Source organism: Lissotriton helveticus, chromosome 6, assembly GCF_964261635.1.
Source record: "Lissotriton helveticus chromosome 6, aLisHel1.1, whole genome shotgun sequence".
NCBI lineage: Eukaryota > Metazoa > Chordata > Amphibia > Caudata > Salamandridae > Lissotriton > Lissotriton helveticus.
This window is the reverse complement of record NC_136067.1, coordinates 1,494,395,880-1,494,420,041: the sequence shown is the minus strand read 5'-3', so window position 1 is coordinate 1,494,420,041 and position 24,162 is coordinate 1,494,395,880. Positions and strand designations below refer to the sequence as shown.

The 24,162-nt window shown below is 45.5% G+C and overlaps 1 protein-coding gene across 2 annotated transcripts in view; it reads right to left on the bottom strand.

Annotated features, from left to right (window-relative positions):
• The window catches only part of USP34 (ubiquitin specific peptidase 34), a 2,681,755-nt gene that overhangs the window by 2,510,326 nt on the left and 147,267 nt on the right, over window positions 1-24,162 (bottom strand). For both annotated transcript variants that reach the window (XM_078649291.1, XM_078649292.1), the window contains exons 7-8: window positions 23,666-23,858; window positions 6,398-6,459 (exon numbers count right to left, since the gene is read on the bottom strand). In XM_078649291.1, coding sequence (XP_078505417.1) covers window positions 6,398-6,459; window positions 23,666-23,858 — 255 coding nt within the window. The remainder of the gene's footprint in view (window positions 1-6,397; window positions 6,460-23,665; window positions 23,859-24,162) is intronic.

Sequence of the window (24,162 nt, the reverse complement as noted above, 5' to 3'; positions counted from 1 at the left end):
AGGTACAACACTCGGGGTAAGAAAAGTAATCCAAAAAGTAACTTACTTGGTACTTTATTGAAAAGCCCATTCAACTCTATGTACTTTATTTACAAAGTATTGCATTTCTCTGCAACCATACTGTAAGTCAAATCAAAGTGCATATGCAATTACAATTCGAACTGTTTACAAACTGCATTAGTACTGTAAACTATGTATTGCTTACTTGTGCCAGGCTTGTTTGGTTCTAGAAAATAAAATAACTAAAAGAATATTTTTATACAAAAACCATTGGTCTGAAGTTCAGTCTGAGTGCGTGAATTCATTTGCTGACTGAGTGTGTACAACAAATGCTTAACACTGACCTCGGATACTGCCTTACTGCTCGACCACATTACCACAAGTAGAGAGTGAGGTGATATCTAACTTTACCTCGGCCTTCCTTTGGGGTTTCACTGGACTCTGTGCACACTATATCTCACTATGGTATAGTATATACAGAGCCAGCTTCCTACAAGGAGAAATTGAGACAATCTGTAAAGGTCCAATGTGTTTCATTCTGCATTCTGGCCAAATTTCTGAGACTTACATCTCTCACGTAGGTTATTTCTCCAAACCCACTACATTAACAGGGCCTTCAATATTTAAAGATTATCCATCAGAAGAATGGCTTCTCTAATTCAGAGTGTGTTAGTAGGTCTCAGGAGCCCAGAATGAGCATTCATTGTTGGCAGGATCACAGCAGAGCTTTGTATGGCTGGATGTAGAGATCAAATAAGGTGGCTTCAGACTCCGCTGAGGGGCGAGAAGGGTGGATAACTATGTGAGGAACAAGCAACACAGTAAGAAGGAGCTATGGAGAAGAGCTGCAGGTTTGTATCAACTGTTTGAAGCTCCTAGTTGGATCCTTTACAATGCTGTGTCTGACAACCAAAAGGATGGACAACATCTTGGCAGTGCAGTAGATTAACTGCCTGGGAACACAAGGTCAAGGATTGTAGCAGAGCTAGCTAACAATTTTTGGAACTACTGCTGATAATAGTAGATATCTGTGACTGTGGAGAACCTTCAAGACTAATGAGTTCACAGGTTTGGAGGTCTTTGCTGTTGAGGACTTCCTGCAAATACAGGCGGCATCCTTTAGTGTTTGCAGCAATTGCAGGCCGATAGAGATTCCGGGTCAATTTGATGCAAGATTTTCTTCAGATGGTGACCAAACATGCGAATAGTAGCTATATTATTCCTCCAGGATTGGGAGAAATGACAATTTCCTAATGATTGGAAGATCAGAAGGCAGAGAGCAGAGATTGTGCTGATCATACGGGTCTGGGTGTCAAGCATAATATAAAGTTTTTCTGGAACTGTCTTTTTATTATCCAATGTTTTACTTCTATTACAATTTCTGCTGGGTGCAGTATCTGGGGTGTAGCGTTCATCGATTTTTCAGACACAGTCATTTGCACACTACAGCTTGGTGGAGCGCAGTAAAGGTGTATTGCAAGGTAAACTCCTTCAGGTCAGCCATTTTGGTATGGCATTCTAAGGCCTATTGGAGAGCACCCTGTCATGTCCAAGTTTTCATAGTCATGAGATTTGCTAGACCTCTTTGCAAGTATTCTCAACTGCAGAAATTTAAAAATGTGTCTTTATTCCTGTGTTGGTTGAAAATGATACGTTGTCATAAGGAACTCTTCTAAACTTACTATGACATTGTGTCTACTTTCCAGTAGAGGGTGTCTAATGTGTGAGCACTGTATTTAATCAGATGGGTGTTTAGCCAAATAGAATATGATTTACAGTATTCAAAAGAAAGAAATCTAAAACTAGTTCCATAAATTAATCTGCTTTCCCATGTCAACCCAAGATGTGTAGTAAGGTATGTGAAGCAAGGTATTTCAAACAGCATGAGTTGGTTGCCAAAGATTTAAGACTGCTTTGGTAGAGGTCATTTCTTTTCAAAACCTGTCTAAAAGTCTCTTCTACCATTTTTGCCTGCTGGGTTGTAGGGACTAAGAGGAGGCAGGTTTCGATATTTTTCACAAAGCGCAATGGTCTCTAAAAATTTTTGGCTGTGTAAAAGTTTGAAAAACATTACGAAGATGGCAGACAGGTCAGCAAGCGTAACTTTTAGAAAGTTCTACTTTCAGCTGGTGAGGGATTTTGCCTATCTGGGTATAAGCAAGCTTTATATAGCACAATCCTTCCTTCGGTCCAGCCACAGAATAAAACAAATTATGAAGGAACATTATAGTTTATGTGAGAAGTTGGCCTGGTATATGATGTTCACTATTCTAGCGAACACCTTGCACCAGTCCAAACAACCCTTATGGTGATGGTTGTAAGTCAACCTTATAGACCAGCTATCCTAGTGGTAGCGTGGACAGAACAGTCTTAGGCTAAAAGACTCTTGAGGGCGTGTAAAGCCAGCTGTTTTACCATATGTAACCCCTTGAATATCAAATGAAAGGACACCACACAGGATATTCTAACTGGCTCTAAGAAGTTTGACCACATCTCGCCCCACCTTCAAGCTCTGAACTGGCTTCCTCTTGAGGCCAGAATCCAATTCAAACTGGCTTGCATCACCCACAAGGCTCTCTACTCCAAGTCCCCTGCCTTTCTCGCACAGAAACTTGTATTATCCGGAGGAATCAGAAACTCCCGGTCCGCCAGAGCCCTTTTGCTCCAACCCGCACGCTTCAAGAAAAAAAGAACATACAATCGGGCTTTCTCTGGGGCCGCCCCAAGAATATGGAACTTACTCCCACCCACCATTAGAAGGAGACCGTCTCTAGCCCACTTCAAAAAGGAGACCAAATTGTTCCTAATGGGCAAATTCCTCCCCGTAAGTTCACGCTACAAGCACCCCCTCAACCTCATCATTGCACTATTCATTGGCTGCCTTCCCCTATGTTAGGCACCCTGCACTTTGAACAATCCTTCTGGGTGATGAGACTGCTTTTCTAGTTTATTGCATCGTTTTTGCTCCTATCCCTTATAGTAGTCGAATATTATGATTGTTTTGTTTTACCATATACTGCCTCTATTTGTTCCCTTATCCCTGGACTCTCCTCCCCCCTTTGTTTTGTATCCCACTTGATACTACTGTAAAGCGCTCTGATACCCTCACGGGTCTGGTTTGCGCTCTATAAAACACTAAATAAATAAATAAATAAATATATAAAATATATATGTATTTATTCACTAACACACTCCTCTGAACTCTTTATGAGGTCAGAGGCAAAAGCACATAACAAGTTACACTTAGAAATACTTTAAATAGCACAATTTACAGTTAGGCCCTAGGGGCGTCTAAAACCATATACTAAGTAAGTGGTATAAGAACCACGACTTGGGAAAGGAGAAGGCCTAGGGCCTAGAGAATCGCTGGGGCTACACTATCTGACCCTTAGGTTAGGAGTAAGAGGCCCACAGGCGGCGCGTGCAGTATCTTTACACACACGCGGGAGTCAATGTAGAGTCAATGGGAACTTAGAAGGTAAGTAAATGAAGATTAAGGGCACTTCCGGTCTAGCTAGGAGGAAACAACTAGTAAATCTGGACACTAGGATAGTCAATCCCTACTGGAGCACCGAAGTACTCGCGTTACCTCACCCACGGGCTGCGGGTGCATAGGTGTCAAAGTGTGTCGGGTTTTGTCGTTGTTCTCAATGGAGCCTTGAAGAAAGATGCTGCAGGCGACCATGAGGAAGATGGCTGGGTGGATCCAAGGGTGGGTCCAGGATGAAGAGGACCTGAAAGCAGAGGGGACTGAGTCTAGGTCACTAGTCAGTGACCGGGTGGAACCAGGGAGGAACCAGACGTCGTCAAGGAGCAATCAGGTGCGGACCAGGAGGCGTCGAGGACGACCAGGTGCTGGAGAGGAGCTGTCCCACGAAGGTTCTCGCAGATGGAGGGGTCGACTTCAAGATTGGAGCCAACAAGCCTAAGCAAAGGCAACCCACGCAGGATACAAAAAAGGCTTCTGGTGTAGACCAGGAGGGTCTGAGGTACTTCACCTTTTCAGGGAAGCGAGGGCCAGTCTGGAGCAACCAGACCAGCGATGGATTTTCACAAGAATCGTCGTCAGAGGGCTACTAGCCAACGGGCCGGCAACCGGACAACGCGTCGAGCAGAACACAAGCAGAAGGGCCCCACGCAGATCTCGTGGAGTGTGGAGGGCTGGTCTTCAGTGCAGGTGGAGCTCGGTGTCGGGGTGTCTCAGTCCCCAGTGCACAGCTTCGAGGATGCCTCAGGAGCTGCGCTGTTAGTAAGTTGAAGACTTTCCAAGTTGCCTCGTTCCACGGATTCCGACGCCTTCCACGGAGCTCAGCTGTGCTGGAGTCGTGCAGTGGGGTCAGAGGAGTCCTGGAGTCGAGGTCTTGTCAGGCTCTGCGCTCGAGTTCCGGCGGGAACAGGGACAAAGCAAGCCGCCGAGTTGCTGGATGGTGCCTGGTTTCCCAGGGTGGTCACTCCTTGGCCACAAGGGAGATTCTTCAGTCTTCAAGTCGGTTGAATGTCTAAGGGTCCAGAGTTTCTTTTCAAAGTTTCATCAAGATTAATCTAAAATCTCCTGGGTCAGCTCCTATCTTTATACTACTAAAGGGGGCTGGTTCACTCACTAGGTCCCTCCTATGGGTGGGACCAGGAAGGGGGGTGGTTACACCCCCTTTCCTTTGTCCAGTTTCGCGCCAGAGCTGGGGCTGGAGTGCCCCAGCACCGGTTTGAACTGGACTATGCATGGACCACCTAGTGTGCCCCAGGCAGTGTCTGTTTCTTTTCAGCCCTCCCTATCCCAATACACAAAATCCTGTCTGGGGTGGTGCTCGCACCTCTCCAGGCAGGAAACCTATTGTCCAGGCCTCCCTCGCTGGAAGGACTCCCAGCAGCAGGAGGTCAGACTTGTGTCTGTGGCAGCAGCATCCATTTTGTGACGCTGGGGCTCTGGTTAACTTTAACCGGGATAGTCAGCAACAACATGTCTTCTCCCTCTAGAAGGGTGGAATGCTACCCCCGTTGCCAGAATTGGCGAGGGGGTAGTATTCCAAAGCGTATGACACCTTACACGACATGTTTGGATAAAGCCAAACCAAAGTTAGCATTTAACCGCGAGGTTCATAATGCACTTAAGAGTATATGGTATGGCAATATCATAGAACAGCTATAAGGACATGGTTCCGAAAGCTGCAGACAGGCTCAGCTCATGCTAGAGCACCATCTCACACATAACCAAGCACTCTGCCTCCAGGATTGTTAAGGCCTGCCATAGGAGTGACTTGTAGGTTACTGTGTGTCTATATTTAAGGGGAGATATAGGAATACTATACCTAAGCAAGGGGGGGATTACACGACCTTGCCCCAGCTGAGTGATCAGCCAGTTGTGTTGATCAGCCAGTTGTGTCAGTTTAGGTGGCCAGCCAGGGGTGGCATAATATATGCTGCAGCCCCTGGTAGGCCTTGGATGCACCTATGCCCTGGGTACCTATAGTACACTATACAGGGGCTCATAAGGTGACCCAATATCGAATTGGAGATGTACCTAGAGTACATGGAGTCCATTATACAGCGAGAGCAGATAGCCTGGGGCCCTGATGAGCAGGATCCCAGGCCAACTAAGTCGAAAACCAGCTAAACACTAGGTAAAAAATCTGGGGTAACCATAGTCAGGTATCCACCTTCCTACAGTTTAGTTCTTTAGTTTATAATTAAAACAGATTGTTTTTGTAGGAACAAAAGTGAAACAAAGCTGATAGGGCTGTGAGGAGATCAGCACTTGTGAAATTCGTTTGAGGTACTTGGTATGTCATCGCAAAGAAGGAGGCATAGTATTGACATTCAAGCCTCTTTCAAACACTTTGGGGGATTTTTACTGGTGACCTTTTCATCGTGTGACTGTATTCTTACCTGGAGGGGTTGCTGAAAGATGTGGATTATCAATATGGTATGGCTGTCATTTTTGTACAGTAAAGAAAGGCAAACCTAATCCTTCTCTGTGTTCTGAATAGAATTATAGCTAAGGACTTTCGCATTGCAATTCAATGCACAAGAAAAGAAAAAGTGAAAACAAAGGATTGCCACTCTTTGAAGGGAACCTGAACAGTATGAACCTCTTAGGTTCTTGAGACAACTAGGAAGAAGTAAGTACGGTGAGACAGATGTATATTTATTATGGATAAATATGGAGTTCAATAATGTGGTGAAATTTGAGGAGAAAAGGAATGTAGGTCTTTTAGGTTTCAAACGCAAAATTGTATTGTTAAACATCCTTCACTGAAATATCGACAAAATACTGGTTACAAACAGAAAATATAGCCAACACACATCAATCTTGCTCCAATGTTATCATTTTATAGTGTTATAGTGTTAACACACACACACACACACACACACACACACACACACACACTTTCCTACTTACGTTTCTGTGTCTGAAACCAACGATTCATTATTGCAAACATCGTTGAAGGTGTGAAGTTGATTCTGCGTTCAAAGAAAAGAGCACAATGATCACAAGTCAAATATGTTTTCAGATTGTACATTAGACGTGAAAAAATGATCTAATCCGTCCTGAAAACTGCTGCCATTTTAAATTTATGGTCATGGCATTTTGTCCTTGGAAGCAAGGGGTTCTTACTTGCAGTACAGAACAAAATAAAGATCAGAGTACTGATAGTACTGGTTGGAATGATAATCCATCTCCTTTACTCCCTCATCTCTCCAGTTCTTAGTATTCACAAATTATTTCTTAAGTGATAGAGAATACAAATGAACATCCATATGAAAAAAGATGTTTGGGGTATTTTTATTTGCTGCTACCTATGGTTATAGCTGACAATTTGTGATCTGATATATTGGACTAATATGCAAATGTAACCACAACCAAAGCACAAATGTACCTTACCACAGCTCAGTGATGAGGGCCTAGACCAACCTATAACTTTTCAGAGTTGAAGTGCTATTCAAAGAGAAGCCTTTCCTGTGGTCTGGGGACTGAAGAAGCTGAGAAGATACTTGTTTGGGACTTACCTCCAGATTCAGAGAGACTACAGGCCCCTCAGGTGGCTTACGCAAATGATGTAAGAGAATCTAAAATTGTTTAGGTGGTCTATCTCCCTACAGGGAATGGACTCTCTAGGTTCTTCTGCCTTAGTGATGAGAACTCCTGGGAGGTTGGGTAGTTCTCCCCACTTTCAGTTGGGCGGGGACACGTTTTATACATGTCAGCCTTAAGGTGGTCTTCCCCCAAACCTTTTGCCTACTTACCTCCGATTTCTGCTGGATTTCGTTTTGTTCGCCTTAGGATTCTGTGCACTTTACCACTGCTAACCAGTGCTAAAGTGCTTGTGCACACGCCTCCAAACATGGTTTGATTGCCCTATACCTTAATTAGCATATTTAATTTACTTATAAGTCCCTTGTAGAATGGTACACCAAATACCCATAAGTAAATTAGATGCTGCCAGTGGGCCTGCAGCACTCATTGTGGCATCCACTTAAGTAGCACTCTAAAACATATCCCAGGCCTGCCACTGTAGACTGAATGCAGTGTTGCACTGCCATGCAGACATCGCATTCAAAACCCATCCTTAAAACTCCCCTTTTATTACATATAGTTGATCTCTAAGGAAGGCACTAGGTAGCCCATGGGGCAGGGGGCACTGTAATTAAAAGGTTGCACATTTAGTTTTAGGTTTTACATGTCCTGGTAGTGAAAAGTTCCCAAATTAGATTTAACTACTGTGAGGCCTACCCCTCCCATAGGAGAACACTAGGGATTCCTTTTTACATTTAATAAGCTGTATTTTCTAATTGGGAGTAGGTGGATATGTCATGTTTAGTACCAATGAAATTGCAATAATAAACCCTCTTTAAAGGTGAAGTTGCATTTTTCATCACAATTTTGAAAATTACACTTTTAGAAAGTTAAGAAACCAACAAAGAGGGGTCGGCCTGCTAGGCCACTTGACATACTCTAGCATCAAGAAGACGCCAGGTCGGAGCTAACAAACTGAGTTGCTGGAAAATGAAAAACAAAAAATACCTATAGCCTAAAAGGATGTGTTCTAAAGAAACATTTTCTATCACCACCTCAATGTAATAATAACAATTCCACAGAAGCAGAGTGAAGCAGTAACAACTCCATGCATTTTCGTGCAGTTAGAAATGATGATGTCCACATCTATGGAAAGAATTTCATATTCCTGGAAAGGTGTCAATTTTTGGTATCTGAAGCGGATTGTCTTCCAGTTCTCAGTACTGGGGAGGATCCACAATCTGGTCTGGGTTTGAAATGTGTCGACAATTAAACCAGGAAAACCGTGAAAAGTGGGGCTGCTATACAGGGAACCTTTGACTTGATGAATGACTGTAGAGTCCCTGTGCTTCATTCATGTAAAAGATAACTAGCTTTCATCCCCATGTCTAGGACACATTGATGACGAGGGGCCTGACAATCTAAGATTGGCTCCATGAGTTATATGAATTTGGAATTGGTACATTGGGTTTTGTTTTGTGTGTTTTAAATGTTTGTCTTAGTCTGAAAATTCTGTAATTTCCATTTATGTCAAAACATTCTGATGCTTTGTAATAATGTGGATCATAAAAACATGATTTATATTTTAATACAATTAGGTATCTGTTCCCATGTTACTGCCATGTGTTGCTTCACAGAGTATTACGAAGATAATAAAATGACAGAAATAAAAAAGTCTTCATGTCAATTAAGTTCCATGATCTTATGTTTAAGAAATTCTTTTTGCTGGTAAGCAATGTCAGTTTTGGCTTTCTGTTTGTTGGTACGTTTATAAAGTTGGCATTTTCCTACATGACTGAGTGTAACTGACAGTTTGTGAATTCCTCCCAGACAGTCACACAGTACAGAGATTAGGTGTGTCTGAATGAGGCACCTGCTAAAAGGATGGGGACTGGAGCTGAGCATAGCACTGCTTACATCAGAACAGCCTGAGCTCTGCCTTCAAACAAAGAGCTTACTGACCCTGTATTGTCACTGCAGCCAGCTCAGAGGCAGGGAAGAGGGGTCAGGAAATTCCATGCACTTCAAAGAACCTTGCCAGAAGCTTCTCCCACATTTCAGTAGAGGGACCTTCAGACCCACTCTTCAGTTCACTAATAATCAGTCAATCAATCAATCAACCTTGAGGTCCTTCCTGAACGTGTGCAGGGTCGGGGACCGTCTGATGTTCACAGGGAGCTTGTTCCAGGTCTTGGCTGCGATGTAGGAGAAGGTTCTCCCGCCTGTTCTGTTTCTGCGGATGCAGGAGACCTCTGCCAGGGTGAGGTCGGCGGAGCAGAGGTTCCTCTTGGGTATGTGGAAGGATACTCTCTCGCTGAGGTATTTGGGTCCAATGTTGTTGAGGGTTTTGTAGGCGTGGGTGAGGAGTTTGAAGGTGACCCTCTTCTCGATGGGGAGCCAGTGCAGGTCTCGTAGGTGTTGGGTTATGTGTTCGTGACGCGGTGTCCCAAAGACGAGTCTGGCCATGGCGTTCTGGATGGTTTGGAGTTTGTGTAGAATAGTTCTGTTGATTCCGGCGTATAGGGCGTTGCCTTAGTCCAGTCTGCTGGTTATGAGAGTGTGAGTGACGGTCAATCTGCAGTCCGGGGGGGGGGGGGAATTCATTTGAAGGTCTTACGGAGGATGCGCAGGCAGTTGAAACTAGTGGACGCGACGGTGTTGATCTGGCGGTTCATGGAGAGGGAGGCGTTGAGGATGATGCAGAGGTTTTGTGCATGGTCTGAAGGGGTGGGTGGGTACCCGAGGGCGGGGGGCCACCAGGTGTTGTCCCAGGTGGAAGTGCAGGGTCCGAGGAGAACCTCGGTCCTCTCGGAGTTGAGCTTAAAGTAGCTGTCTTTCATCCAGGCTGCCACGTTCTTCATTACTTCCTGGAAGCAGAGTCTGGTGTCTTCGGGATTCTTTGTGAGTGGATGAGCTGGGTGTCGTTGGCGTATGATACAATGCTGAGCCCATGCTGTTTGACTATGCCAGCGAAGGAGGCCATGTAGATGTTGAAGAGCGTAGGACCGAGTGATGATCCTTGGGGTACTCCACAGTTGATATCGGTGGGTTGGGAGAGCAAGGGCGGGAGTCTGATCCTCTGGGTTCTGCTGGAGAGAAAGGATTGGATCCAGTCGAGGGCGGCTCCTTGTATCTCCGCTTCGTGAAGTCTGCCTGCGAGCGCGCGATGTGAAACGGTGTCTAAGGCTGCGGAGAGGTCTAGAAGGATGAGGGCCGCAGTGTGTCCCTGGTCGAGTAGCATGCGGATGTCGTCCGTGGCGGCGAGGAGGGCGGTCTCGGTGCTGTGGTTGCTGCGGAATCTAGACCGGCGGAAGGACTTGGAGGACTGCATGCTGCTGTAACCTGCTGTGCACTCTGCCAGAAGGATGCTCTACCTGGAAGGACTGCTTTGCTGCCTTTAGCCACCTTGAACCAACAGAGTCCAGTCCCGCTGTTGAGACCTGCATCTTCACTAGCACTCTGGACTACCAGAAGTGCATTTTTTTTGATAATCAAGTTTATTGGCATTTGAAGAAACAAACTAATCAAAGACAGCACACAGGTACACAATAAATCAAAGTTTGTCCCCAGCTTACAGCAAGCATCCCAAAAGTAAGTGAAAAATTGTAAGGTAGTTACTTCGCTGAAAAACCAATATAGCTATATAGGAGAAAGGACATGCACATATCTCAAGACAGTAGATTCAACGATTTACCCCATATCTTATGAAATTAATCGGGACATCCCCTGGCGTCAAAGAAGGGTTCTTCTTGAGCCACGCACCAATCCACTCCCCGTTGCCACTTTCTCACATTAGAAGGTTTGGCTTGGGCCCAAGTCCCCTTGATGTCTCGCTTGGCCACAGCCGTGCCCAAAAAGTGCTTGTCGGCTCTGTAGCCATCCAAGCCATCAAAAACACCCAGAAGAAGGCGTATAGGATCATGAGGGACCTGCCACCCCAGAAGCTAGGTAAACTTCAACTCCACACCCGACCAAAATAGAGCAAGTGCAGGACATAACCATACCATGTGGAAGAAATCGGCCGGGGCATGACTGCATCGTGTACATTCCGGGGAGGGGCGCAGCCCTGCCCTGTGCAGGCACGCAGGAGTGACATAAGCCATATGGAGGTAATAAAGTTGGATGAGGCGCAGTTTAGAGAAAGTCATTAGTTTTAGGGGCTATAGGGGCATCACGCCAGTCCGCCTCCTCCAAGCGACCCACCCAAGCCTCCCAATGGGCTCGTATTGAATCTAAGGCAGTTGGGCCATTGTTCACGAGGGAGCGGTATATCCTGGACACCCCCCCCCGCCCAAATCCCCCATCATAACCTGAGCCTACAGTGGGCTAAACTCAGGGAGCGCAGTGCCTGGAGTAATGTGTGCAGTGAGGACGCAGTATCTGAAAAATTGGGTGGTATGGAGGGAGTGACGCTGTCGCAGATCGGGGAAGGCCCCGACGTGATCGCCCAGCCAAACGTCCCCAAGCACCGAAATCCCGACCAGGTCCCATTGTCGAAAGCCCTCAAGGGACTCTGTCTCGTGCAGCCACGAGCCGTGCCACAGAGGTGTGTGCTGGGTAAGTTTCTCTTCCCATCCCATGTATCACAGGGCGGAGCGCCAGGCCACCAGGACCGCTCTAGTGATAGGTGGAATCGTTTGTGGAATGGGGGCCCAGTATAAGTAGGCTTTGATTTGCGGAACGTCCATATTAATAAGCTCAGTCCGGTGGACCGGGTCAGACCAACCGCCTGTAAACCAATCATGGACAACAATAAGCCTGGTGGCCAAGTAGTAGAGATGGAGATTTGTTACACCCATACCGCAGTCGAAGGGAGGAATCCGGCAGCGGGCCAAAGCTATACGTGGTCTCCCTCCTCCCCACAGGAACCTATTAAGGACCCCCTCAAAGTCTCGGAACCAACTACCCGGGAGGTTGAGTGTGACATTCTGCAGAATATATAGGAAGCTGGGGAGAATCAGAATTTTGAAAAGCGCCCCCCCCCCCTCCAAGGGGGTTAAGGGGGGAGAGATTTCCATTATTTGAGGTCTTGTTTGGCCTTTGCAATCAGGAGTGTAATGTTAAGGGCCCATTCCAACTCCGGGAGCAGAACCACCCAGATCTCGAAGTATTTAAATGATTACCTCCATAAAGGGATATTGGACTGTCAGTCGAAGCTAGCCCTCGAGGGATGGAGGGGGACTAGAGTAGATTTGCTCATGTTGAGTCTCAGGCCCGAGACGTTTTCAAATGCCTGGAGCACCTTCAGACAGCCTAGGCCGGAACGTTCAGGGTCAGCCAAGTACAGCAGGACATCATCCGTCTATAGGGCGATCTTATCCACCTGATGGGTGTCCTAAGACCATCCCTGGATTTAGGGGTTGTTACGTATGAGGCAGGCCAGGGGCTCCATCGCTAGGGCAAAGAGGAGTGGTGAGGGAGGACACCCCTGACGCGTGTCTCTCCGAATTGGGAACACTTCTGAGAGGGCACCGTTAGTCAAAATTCTGGCTTTAGGGTCAGAGTACAGGACATGGATAAGGCGTCTGAAATGGGGGCCAAAACCCATCATGGCAAGAACATCCTCTAAGTAGCCCCAGTCTACCGTGTTAAAGGCCTTCTTGAAATCAATGAGCAACAAGGCAAAGTATGGGGTGAGGAAGTGGCGATGGGCCAAGGCGAGGTGAGGGCATCGTATACAGTGCAGAGTACTGCGTCCCTGCTTGAAGCCACATTGGTCCGGATGAATCAATTGGCGTAGCAATGGGCGGAGACGTTGGTCCAGGGCTGCGACAAAGATTTTCAATTCCGTGTTAATTAAGGAAATAGGAAGATAGTCCGAACAGGAGGAGGAGGAGGGCGGTTGGGTCTTGGGGATGATCACTATAGTGGCAAAGTCAGTCTCGGAGGGGAAGATGCCAGTCTTAACCATGTGTTGAAAGAGGTCAACTAGGTGGGGCACCAATAAATCTCGGTAAGCTGCATAATACTCTTGTGGGAAGCCATCTGGCCCCGTCTTCCTCCCAGAGTGCAATAGGGAAATGGCCCCATGAATTTCCTCTGGGGTAAGAGGTAGGTCCAGGTCAGCCGATTCGGCATGAGAGAGGTGGGGCAGCCGGACCCCCGCACGGTCCAGCAACACATCCAACGAGGCCTCAGGGGGCCGGGTGGAGTAGAGCTGTGCGTAGTAGTCCCAGGAAGTGTAGTGGTGGGCCCCATCCGCGTCTCGGATTTCAGGGATAATTCTATTAGTCTTGGGGTACGATACCAAGTTGTGTAGCAATTTCCCATTCTTGTCGCCCCATCCGTATACAAGGGTCACAGAGGAGCGCCATAGCGTCTCTGCCAACTCTAGGGAGATCTGGCGGATCTCATTCCGGAGCATCGCAAGCTGTCTAGTGAGGGGAGCGTCAATCGTTTCTGCAAGGGTCATTTCTAGCCTCAGGGCTTGTGCCTCAAGTTGGGTCAGGCGCTGAGTCTGCGCCGCCCGTTTCACGTGTACAAGAACCCTGGCTACTCCATGTAGGGTAGCCTTACCAGCTTCCCATAGTGTACCGTAGGAAGGGACCGATCCCTGGTCGGCCAGAAAGTAATGCTGCAGTTCTACTTCGAAAAGTAAGGAGTTAGGCCCATACAAGGGGTGGGAGAGGCTGGACCCTATTCTATAATTAACAAAACACAAAATGCCTACACCCACCTTTTTTTTTTTAAAAGAAGCAAATTATTTAGAGCAATAGGACAATCACAAATTCTTACGTTTGACCTGGTATTTTATTTTTACCCGTCTACTTCCGTATATTTCAATTATGTTTGTAGTTTATACAGAAAAGAAAAAACATACATTCAATATATTTCAATTGGATCTATACAACACTATTTACAAGACAAAAGATATATACATTTCAAATATACAATTATCATACATTCTAGACATAATACAAAATACAAACAAAGAGAATAAATGAGAACAACATTTAATCAATAGAGCTAATCTATATCCATGAAAAAAGAAGGAAAAGAGACAAAGTCAAAAAGAAGGAGCAAAGTTCTACATCGAGCGCGTCCTTAATGTCCACGTCTTGTACAAACCATGCGTTCATGAGCCTGACCGTAAGCACCCCATCCACGGTGTCTCCCAAGCGGAGGAAGATGGCAGAGTGGTCCGAGATACCACGGGGACGATAGAGATAGTGGAGTCATGTTGCCAATCAGTGGCGGGCAGGAGGATCAAATCAATTCGGGAGTGCGTATGGTGAGCCACGGAGGTGTGAGTGTACTGTCTCACCTGGGGGTTCCAAATCCTAAACGCGTCACAGAGACCCAGAGTTGCCAAACAATAGGATAGTCGCCTGGAACAGGTGAGGCGTGAGGAAGATGGGTCACCTGTTTTATCGAGCGATGGCTGCATAACTGTGTTGAAGTCACCTCCAACTATGGTCTGCCCTGGGGGCAGGACTGAGATCACATCTGTCAGGCAGCGGAGAGTAGAGGGAAGTGTGGCAGGGGGGAGGGACATATGTTGATAACAGGTTCAGGACACCACCTTCAAGCATACCAGATATGGCAATGTAACGACCCTGCACGTCGGACTTCGCATGGATAGGGGTGAAGGGGAGACCCCTCCGGGTCAATATGGCCACCATTCGAGAACCCCGCACAAAACTGGAGTGCCACACCCTATCGAACCAATACCGGACAAGGAAGGAGGAACGGGTTCCCAGGAGATGGGTCTCCTGAAGGAGGAGCACGTCAGGCGCGTGGCGTTCGGCCCACTTGAGGACCGAGGCATGTTTGATGCAGTCCAACAAGCCATTCACATTCCACGAAAGGACATGAAGGGATCTACCAGGAGGGGGCATCTGGGTAGCGGGTCATATAGGGGTGCAGAGGACATGGGGCGTTCGGGTCCCAGGGGAAGTGGTGCAACGCAACTAGGGTGGATGGATGTGGCATTGATAAGGTGGTGTGCAGTCTGCCCCCCCCCTTTCCCCAGTCCCTCAGCCTCCCCAGTCCCCCTAGTTCCACCTCCCTCCTACCTCCAGCATCCCCTACCCCCAGGCCCCCCCAGCAGTGACCACAGCACCTAGTGCGCAGCAGATAGTGGTGTTGGAGATCTGCTTTTCTCTGGGAGGTGTTGGAAGATTTCCTTAATTTCATCCCAATGGGCACGGTCAAACCTAGACAATAGCCCAATGGAACTGGTAATCTGCCAAAAGCTGGCCGATTGTGCAGCTACCCTCTTACCTGCAGCATCTATTTGTTTACTATCTTTATCTGGTGGAGGGGCATCTCACCAGTAGTTTGAGAGTTAGATGGGGAGTCGGATGGAAGTTGGCCATGAAGATGATCAGTAGGAGAAGCTTTGTATTTTTTGTCCACCTTATGGGCAATGACTCTGCCGCGGATGTGGTAGTGAAAGATGTCCGGGGTGTGAGGGAGTATGCCTTTATGCATGGGGTGATACGGAGCAGAGCAGTGGGTGGAGGGCAGGGTCTAAAAAAGGAAGTCCTCCTCTAAAGGCTTAGTGTGGCGATCGACCTTGGGGAAAGAGGCAGCCCTACCAATAAGTTCATGGTAGGATATGGAGTCAGGAGGTACAAGGTATAGGTCGGGATCCGACTCCCCTCGTGGGTCAACATCCCATAGGTGTCCCATGGATCCCCCTGAAGAGAAGTGGTGAAGGTATCCCCTTCGCCCTCTCTCCCTAAGTCTGCATAAGGTGACCCATGAAAAGTATAGGGAACAGAGTTGCCTGAAGAAGTCGGTGGGGAAGGCGAGTGCTGTGGATTAGGATGAGGTGGTGGTAGTGTAAGAGTGACAGGCAAAGGGCTTGTAGCCTTGTCCACTTTCTTGACTGCTTGGCATGTCCAATAATTCCTCAAACGACTGCTGCCGTTTGGACTGTTAAGCAACAGAATATCAGGCCTGTGTGGGAATCTATCATTAAGTGTTTCTACTGAGAGTCGATCTCCTCCTGAAGTTTATGGAGAATGGGCTTGATGGTCCACGAGGCAGTGCCGAGTCTTGCACGTCAGGGATTGAGCGGTACAGTCGGAACAAGAGATATGACTCACAAACTGCGAGGGACCATGTGACCCACAGTTGAACCACAAAGGATCAGGCATTTTGGACCGGACTTGTGACTTTAATAGAGCTCTGGTGAGCCCATCTTCCCTGACTATACAGCTTGATTTTCCATACTGTTGGCCAGATTAAGTGCTCCCCTCAGTTAGTCCCGATGAAGACCCCACCCTAAGGATTGAATCACCTTGATTTCTAAGGGGTCGAACCGTTGAACACAACTACCTACTATACAACCCTTGACAACAGAAATTGAATACTAGTGTCCTTTTAGGCTATGTACTGTCACTGGAACAGTTGACCTGAGATAGGCCGGAAAGGTCTCACTATGTGAATTTGATGCATTTATGTCACACTACCTCTCCCTTGTCATTCACCCTCACTGACTCACTTTGACCCAGAACACCGCCATCCTTCCCTACCCTATTCCTCAGCACCGTCTTTTACAAGTATATGAATCTAGATGTAAGAGCAACTGGGTTGCCCAACTGAAGTGATTTATGCTTTGAAATTATATTGCATTCATTACAGATTACAACTATATTTTGAAAATAAATTGCATTTACCTCAGATTGTACAAAATTAGTGCTGTGATTGCTGTAATTTCTTGTGTATGGTGGCTACAGTGACCATCTATTTATTGTACTGCTATTGTAACCCGGGTCTAGTAGCATTTCGGGTAACCCATTAATACTTAACACAGTCTTTCTGGTCGGCATAGAGGGTCTCGGCTCCAAAGTTGATTTTACCGCCAAAGTCGTCAACTTCAAGGCAGGCGTTGGCAGTGCCAAAGTAGTCAGCCTTGATGGTTTCTCCGGCGTTGAGCTGGGCGTTGCATCTGAAGATGGTAGTTGTGCCAACCAACGCCCGAAAGCAGTGGCTGCCTGGCAATCTGTCTCTGGTGCTCCAGAGTGGCTGGACAACCCTTCGTAAGAGCCTCCTTAGTTTGGGATCGGTGTGGGGCAGTACTGTACTCACAGCTGGCTACGCCAGTGGAAGACATCGCAAGAAACCTTGTTATACCCAGGAGACACCCAAATCACAGACCTGATAGAGATAGTTCCGAGGATATTTCACATTGCAGCAAGGGCCATAGTGAAATGTATTCCGTTCCATCACCCTGAGGACATGGTGGAGGGGGGGGGACAGTCAGTGAAGGAGGCCCTGAACGGCTAGAGCCAAAGTGGGTTGAGGTTGACAGAGAACCGCCTGGTCAAAGCAGGATTTGTCGACTCGAAACAAAAGAAAAAGAGAAACGAGATCGAAACAATACAGACAGAGGGATGAAACTTGTGTAAATAGAAAAGAACAGAGCACCACGCCTGTGTCTAACTGGAGCACACATAAGAACCTAACGGCTTAAAGAAAACAAACAACCTAACAATGGAGACAATGCCCAAGCACATTACCGATATTAACAGGTAATGTGTGCCGACAAGGGATTTCACTTCACTAATTATTCTAGCTGTAGATCAGCAAAGAATTCATTCGTAATTGATTTTAAATCTCAATTTCTCCTTGATCCTTGTACTTAAGAGATATTTTAAGTGTATTGGTAGATTGGTTTTTGCAACACAGCACTTAATATATATATTCTCTGGTTGGTTGTTTTTTGACATTTGAAATATAGGTGTCCACAATGAACTGGCTTGTTTCAATGTCTATATGAGATTGATCTTTCATCATGTATGTACCCTTCTTTTAAATGATTCACAATAAGAAAATATTTTTTTTTTATTATACGATATCCCCGTGTTCTTTCATCATTTTTGTTTATTGATTATCCTCAGAAGCATGATTGGTTAACAGCTTCTAAATGAAATTGAGATTTAAAATCAATTACGACGCTCAATTATCTGCTTACGTCTCTACTTTGGGCAGGCGGATGTAGCAGAGTGGCCCTACATACTGTGGTCCGGAGCTGGGAAGAGGGAGGGCTGGAGGCCCCGAGATTTGAACTCTACTACTACGCAGCGCAGCTCCTGCCGGCTGCGAGATGGTTCGCGGCTGCAGACAACTGGGAACTACAGCTCCTGGTGGGTAGGGCGGACGAGAGGGCACTACAAGTGGCTTTATTGCAAGGACGGGGCGCAGATGAAACCCTACCTTATGTGGTACGCCACACGGCGGGAATCTGGCAGCGATTTGTAGAAAAAAATCTTGAAACGGGCCCCCTTCCATAGAGAGCTGCCGGTGTGGATCCTGGCCCCAGTGTTGCTGATGGAGAAAAGTGTGTCCTTCCGGGAATGGTGGGATGGAGGCTGCAAGACTTTGGCAGACCTTTATCCGGATGACTCATTTGTGTCCTTTGAGAGAGCCACGGAGGCCTTTGGCCTGAGCAGGGGACAATATCTACACTATAGGGGAATCCAGGAGGTAGCGAGGACAACCTGGCCCCAGTTCCCGGAGGCGCCACCGCTGACACACACCCGTAACATCCTCCTTTCCTGTGGTGGGGGTAAAAGGTTGATATCCCTGCTGTACTCAGCCATGCGGCGGGACTCAGCCCCGCCAACCGCGCCGTCCTGGGCGGCTTGGGAGGCGGATCTGGGGAAGGCTCTAGAGCCGGGACAGCGCAAACGTATCGGGCTTCTGACCCGGAAGGTCACGTGTAATGCGCTGTTCAAGTTGATCCACTTTAATTTTATGCACCGCACCTACATGACCCCGGCATCCTTGCACCGTATCACTGCAGACAGGCGAGATGACTGCCTTAGATGTGGGACGCTGAGGGCTGGGTTCTTTCACCTGGCCTGGGAATGCCCGCAAATAGGTCACTTCTGGAAAGAGGTGGTGGAATACGTAGGCCGTGTCACAGGCCTCAGGATTAATCTGGAGCCGCTTCAATGTCTTCTGGCGCTGGTCCCCAAGCCCAAAAAGAGGAACTTGTCCTACAAGTTCCTGCAGCTGCTGTTAGTGCTGGCTCGACGACGCGTGGCTATCACTTGGATGGGGCAGAGGGCCCCTTCACTGTCCCTATGGCTTAAAGATGTTCGCGAGTGGTCCCTAGCGGAAGAAACACACATGCAGCGCACGAGACGCGATGAGAAACTGCAGGAGGACCTCCTGGCTTGGAGGGAGATGTGTGATGAAGGGCTGCCGGATAATGACTCGGATGCCACTAGCGCCGAATTATTCGCCCCTGAGAGCGCCGACTCCGAGGGAGATCTGGTGAGAGGCGCGACGGGGGGCCCCGAGTTGGAGTAGTGCCCGGATGGGCGCGCACGGATGTTCCATGTCTTGTGACCCTATAAGTTGTCCTATGTCCCAGAGAAATGACTGTAAGTGTGGGGTCTGCACCATATCGGGCCGTACGTAAATAACCTGACTGTTGCATGTGCGCTACTGATGATGCCGCGTTTTGGGGGGAGTGTTTTGTTATTAAGTGTTTGATGAGGTTCGTTTCGCAACCACCTGTGCGGATGGGTGGTAGATGGGTTATGTGGAATGAATGACATGAATAAGGAGGGATAATACAGGAAAACCAAAACGGGTCACTGCAGTTGTCAGAACTCCTGGCGTGTTTCTATAATTGACTGTGTTTTTCTCTGTGGCATTGCTCCACGTTACGCCGCCCGACCTCCGGGATGTGGGCCAGAAGTCTGTGTCTTCTCCTGAATATTGACTTTGGTCAACTCAGAATAAAAATGTCTGTGTTCTGGAGGGGACTGGTATATGTTTCTTATATTCCTGTTTTCCGTAATAAACATATTTAAAAAATAAAAATTAAAATTAAAATCTATTACGAATGAATTCTTTGCTGATCTACAGCTAGAAATAATTAGTGAAGTGAAATCCCTTGTCAGCACACATTACCTGTTAATATCAGTTTTTGCCCAAGCCCACAAGGGTATATTGGGTTTCCCACTTCACCGTGTCAAGCACATTACCAGCAAGAGAAGGTGTCACAGTACTTCAAGATTCGAAAGACTTTGAAGAAAAACTTGTACACTTCCAGGCCCAGAACTAGATGGCAAGAGTATGCACAGCATGTGCATCTACAGCCACACATGCCTCAAACATGTTTTATTCTGACCTCCCTGGTGATCGTTTTATCATGTTGTATTCAACAATGCTCTCAGTTAATTAACAGCCTATTGTTTTAGGAACACTCAGTTATCAATGTCTCACATTTCACTTACAAAGCTAAATCTGAAATAATACTTTATTCAGTTTATCTGGGCGTTTAATTTCACAGGACTTTACTTTGATACCTGCAGCGATGGTCTTTCCTAACTCTGCTAAGTGCAATTAACACATTGAGTTTGCTTCTCCCTGCCCTTTTTGATCTCCGCACACATAGCTGATTTTCAGTGTGTAGATATGCATACTTCTTCCCTTTGGAGACTTGTACACAATCAGCTCAGCCAGTTCCTCACAGGAACAACGTGGTAAGATCTCAAGATACTCTTCCCCTGAACTTAAATATATAAATAACACTCCACAGTGAAGCATGTAATTGCTGCATCTCCCACCAGACCTCCGCGTATTGTGGAAAAAGAAATCCTACATTACAGATTACTACGTCTTCACTGTTTCACACCTTGTCAATTACAGCATGTTGGGAATAGAAAATATTGCAAGTTTTAAGTTGGGAATGGGTGCCTGACACCTAAGTCAACACTTCCCTGGGGATCAAGCCATGCCCTGCCCTCAGACTATTTTAAGTAGGACATGTGCCTTTAGAAGTTCAGATGTTAATTAAAATGCAAAATAGATTAAAAAAAAAGCAATTGCCAACAATTTCAAATGTGTCTGACTTAAACGCCAGAAAAAGAATTGTCTCCAAGCCATAGAATAAGCATAGAAATGGGTGGACAAACTAACTATGTCTCTGCTGGCATATTCATATATACTACATGTGGCTGGAAATCATCGTTTTATCTGGGCTTGTGTAGTCAATTATCTCTTTTTTTTTTTTTATTGCAGGAAATAGAAAACATTGGATTGCGTACAAATTTCAGAGGCAAAAATATCCAAAGATAAATTTAACCGTTAAAATAAATACAGAGGGTAATAATGTACATTCCCAAAAATAGATCATTTTGATTGCTGCCGGTACATATAAATCAAATGAAAGTACCCCAAATCTTTTGCCTCGCTTTCAAAGCCTTAGTACCCCTTAACTTGGCCAACGATAGTTCCATCATGTGTATTTCATTAATAAGATTCCACCACTCCATAATATTGGGTGGTTCCTTAGAGATCCAAGTCCGTGCAATAACCAACCTTGCACAAGCAAAAGCAATAGAAATCAAGTCTTTATGTTTGTGGTTAGTATCTTGTATATCTAGCAGTACTAAATGTGCAGAAAGTGTAGGAAATATAATTTGTCTGCTGTTTAGAGCCGCGGTTAATCCTTTCCAGAATGCTGAGAGTTCCGGGCATTGATATAGCATGTGCTCTATCCCGGGGGCTTCTAGATTGCATTTGGGACATTTAGTTCGCTCGCTAAAACCATTTCCCGTGGTCCAACTAGCAATTCTTTGTGGTGTATAATATATTTGAGTCACCGTTCTATATAATTGAAGCCTTAAGCTTGATGATTGGACCACCAGGTTTATTTGTCTAAGCGAGCCAGCAATCTGGCTAGGGTTGATGTTCACACCTAATCGGTTGGTCCATTTTGCCGCCATGTTTTCACAGTCTCCTTGCTTGTGGCTACTTAAGTAGGCATAGCTCTTACTAATAAGTGATTTAGTATGTTTTGAGTGGCGATATTTTAAGGTATCTGAGTTTTCTATTTTTTCTATTTTCATTTTATTAACAAAAAAATCTTTCATCTGAATGTATTTAAAATACATTGTATCGCTAATTTTGTAAATTAATTTTAGTGCATTAAAGCTCAAAAAACCATCCGAACCAAATAAGTCACCTAGAGTGCTTATACCATGCTCCAGCCAAAAAGCTGCCGCGCCATCGGAAAAGAAGCCTGGTAGCCCTGGATTCCCCCAGATCTGCAACTCCGCATTAAAGAAAGGAATCTTACCAAAAATCGTTATTTGATCCCAGATTCTTTTAATGTGTCTCGCGGTCTTAAACTTGACTCTCTTAAAGTAGTTGGGTTCATGCACGCGGTACAAAAACGAATTACTATCTGATCCCAGCATAAATTGATGGAAAAATAAGGAAGTGTCGTTGGTTATTAGGCTACGTATGCGTTGAAAAAAAGTTGCAAATAAATACATTTTAAAATCCGGGAAATTTAAACCCCCTTTTTCGATTGGGAGTTTCAAACAAGCCATTGATCTACGAGCTTTTTTATAGCTCCAGATATAGCTGCTACATATACTCTCTATTTTTTTAATATATAGGTTGTTAAGTTGTAGGGTGATAGATCTAAATAAGTAGAGCAATTTTGGTACGATCTTCATCTTTATTAAATTTATTCGTCCTACCAGGCTCAAAGGTATCCAATGCCAGTTTTTTAAAGATGTAGTTATTTCCTTAAGTAAGGGGTCATAGTTCAATGCGACAATTTTCTCTGTTTCTGCTGCAAGCTTAACTCCCAAATAGGTAGCATAGGTACAGAGTCCTAATATCGGTTGAGCAGGTTTGTAGTTGGCAATTACTTGAGTTTTGCTAACGTTTAGTTTATACCCAGATATCTCTCCAAATTTACTAGCTTCTTTGATTATCTCTGGGAGTGCCAAAACTAAATCTGTTGTAAATATCGCTATATCGTCAGCAAAAGCGGTTATTTTCAAACTCTTGCCACCATGGTGTATTGGTATTATATTATCTTGAACAGACAATGCATTCAAAAATGGCTCCAAGGCTAGAGCGAAAAGCAGAGGTGATAAAGGACACCCCTGCCTAGTCCCCCTTTTAACTGCGAAGTTAGCTGAATTGGCTCCAGCATAGCTAACTATTGCCATTGGTAGTTCGTACAAAGATCGAACCCATCTGAGGAATTGTCCCTGTATACCGAATGCGCTCAACACCGCCCACAAATACTCCCACCCCACTCGGTCGAACGCTTTCTCCGCGTCCAGCATAACCATTCCGAGTGGGGTGAGGGCAGTCGAGGCTACGTCAAATGCAGTCACAGCAGTGTTAATGTGAGTAGTGGTGTCTCTCCCCACCACAAACCCATGCTGTTGGCAGTTCACTAAATCAGGCATAATAGGGGAAGGCGGTTAGCGAGAGTTTTGGCAAAGACCTTGGCATCGGTATTTATTAATGAGATGGGCCTGTATGACCCTCGGTCTTCTGATGGTTTACCTTTTTTCAGTTATCTCATTTAAAAAATCCAGTTCTCTTATGGTGCCAACAAATACACATTACATAAATGTTATGTCTTTCCAGAACTTTGAAAAAGGCCTCTGAAGTTCAACAGTAAGTATTATATTATTTATTTTAAAATATAACTTCCTCATTTAAATAAAACACACACACCCTTTCATATTCCCATTCATTATCCATTAACACACTTAATTTTATATCTGAAATTTTTTAACTAGAATGCAGTATCACTTAGTAACTTTTTTTCTTAATTCAAATCACTGTTAAGCAGGTTCAATAAATTACATTATATAAATGCGAGAGTACTACTTATTAAATAGTATTGAAAATAATTTTAAAATGACCAACCGTGATCTGACTTAATCCAGCCAGTCTCATTGTTAGAGTAGGTGACATAAAGTATTTAAATGCAAGATCAAGGCTTTCTTTATCGAAGCATAACGCAGTGTCCAGGGGTTCCTTAACAGTGCTCCACATTAAATCTGCCATGTTACGTGCAGCACTTTGTCGCAACTCCTGGTCTGACAACTTGCATAAATATCTAATGTAAATCAAAAAGAAAACATTACATTTTAAGATTCATAATTGACAATAAATCTTTAACAGTAGATGTCTGTAATAATTCTGAGCAGTCATCATCAAATAAGCAAGTAGCCAAAATACCTGAAGTATTGCCTCTGGCTTAAAATGGAAACTTTGCTAGTCTGGAATTTATTGACAAGAGTTGTTTAAATAATAATTTAAAAAAAAGGGACCAGATGCATTTTCATTATGAGGGAGCAATAGCTATTTTGCAGATAAAATTGTTAATGTGCAAATTAACAATGTTTCTATTTCTTTTAAAC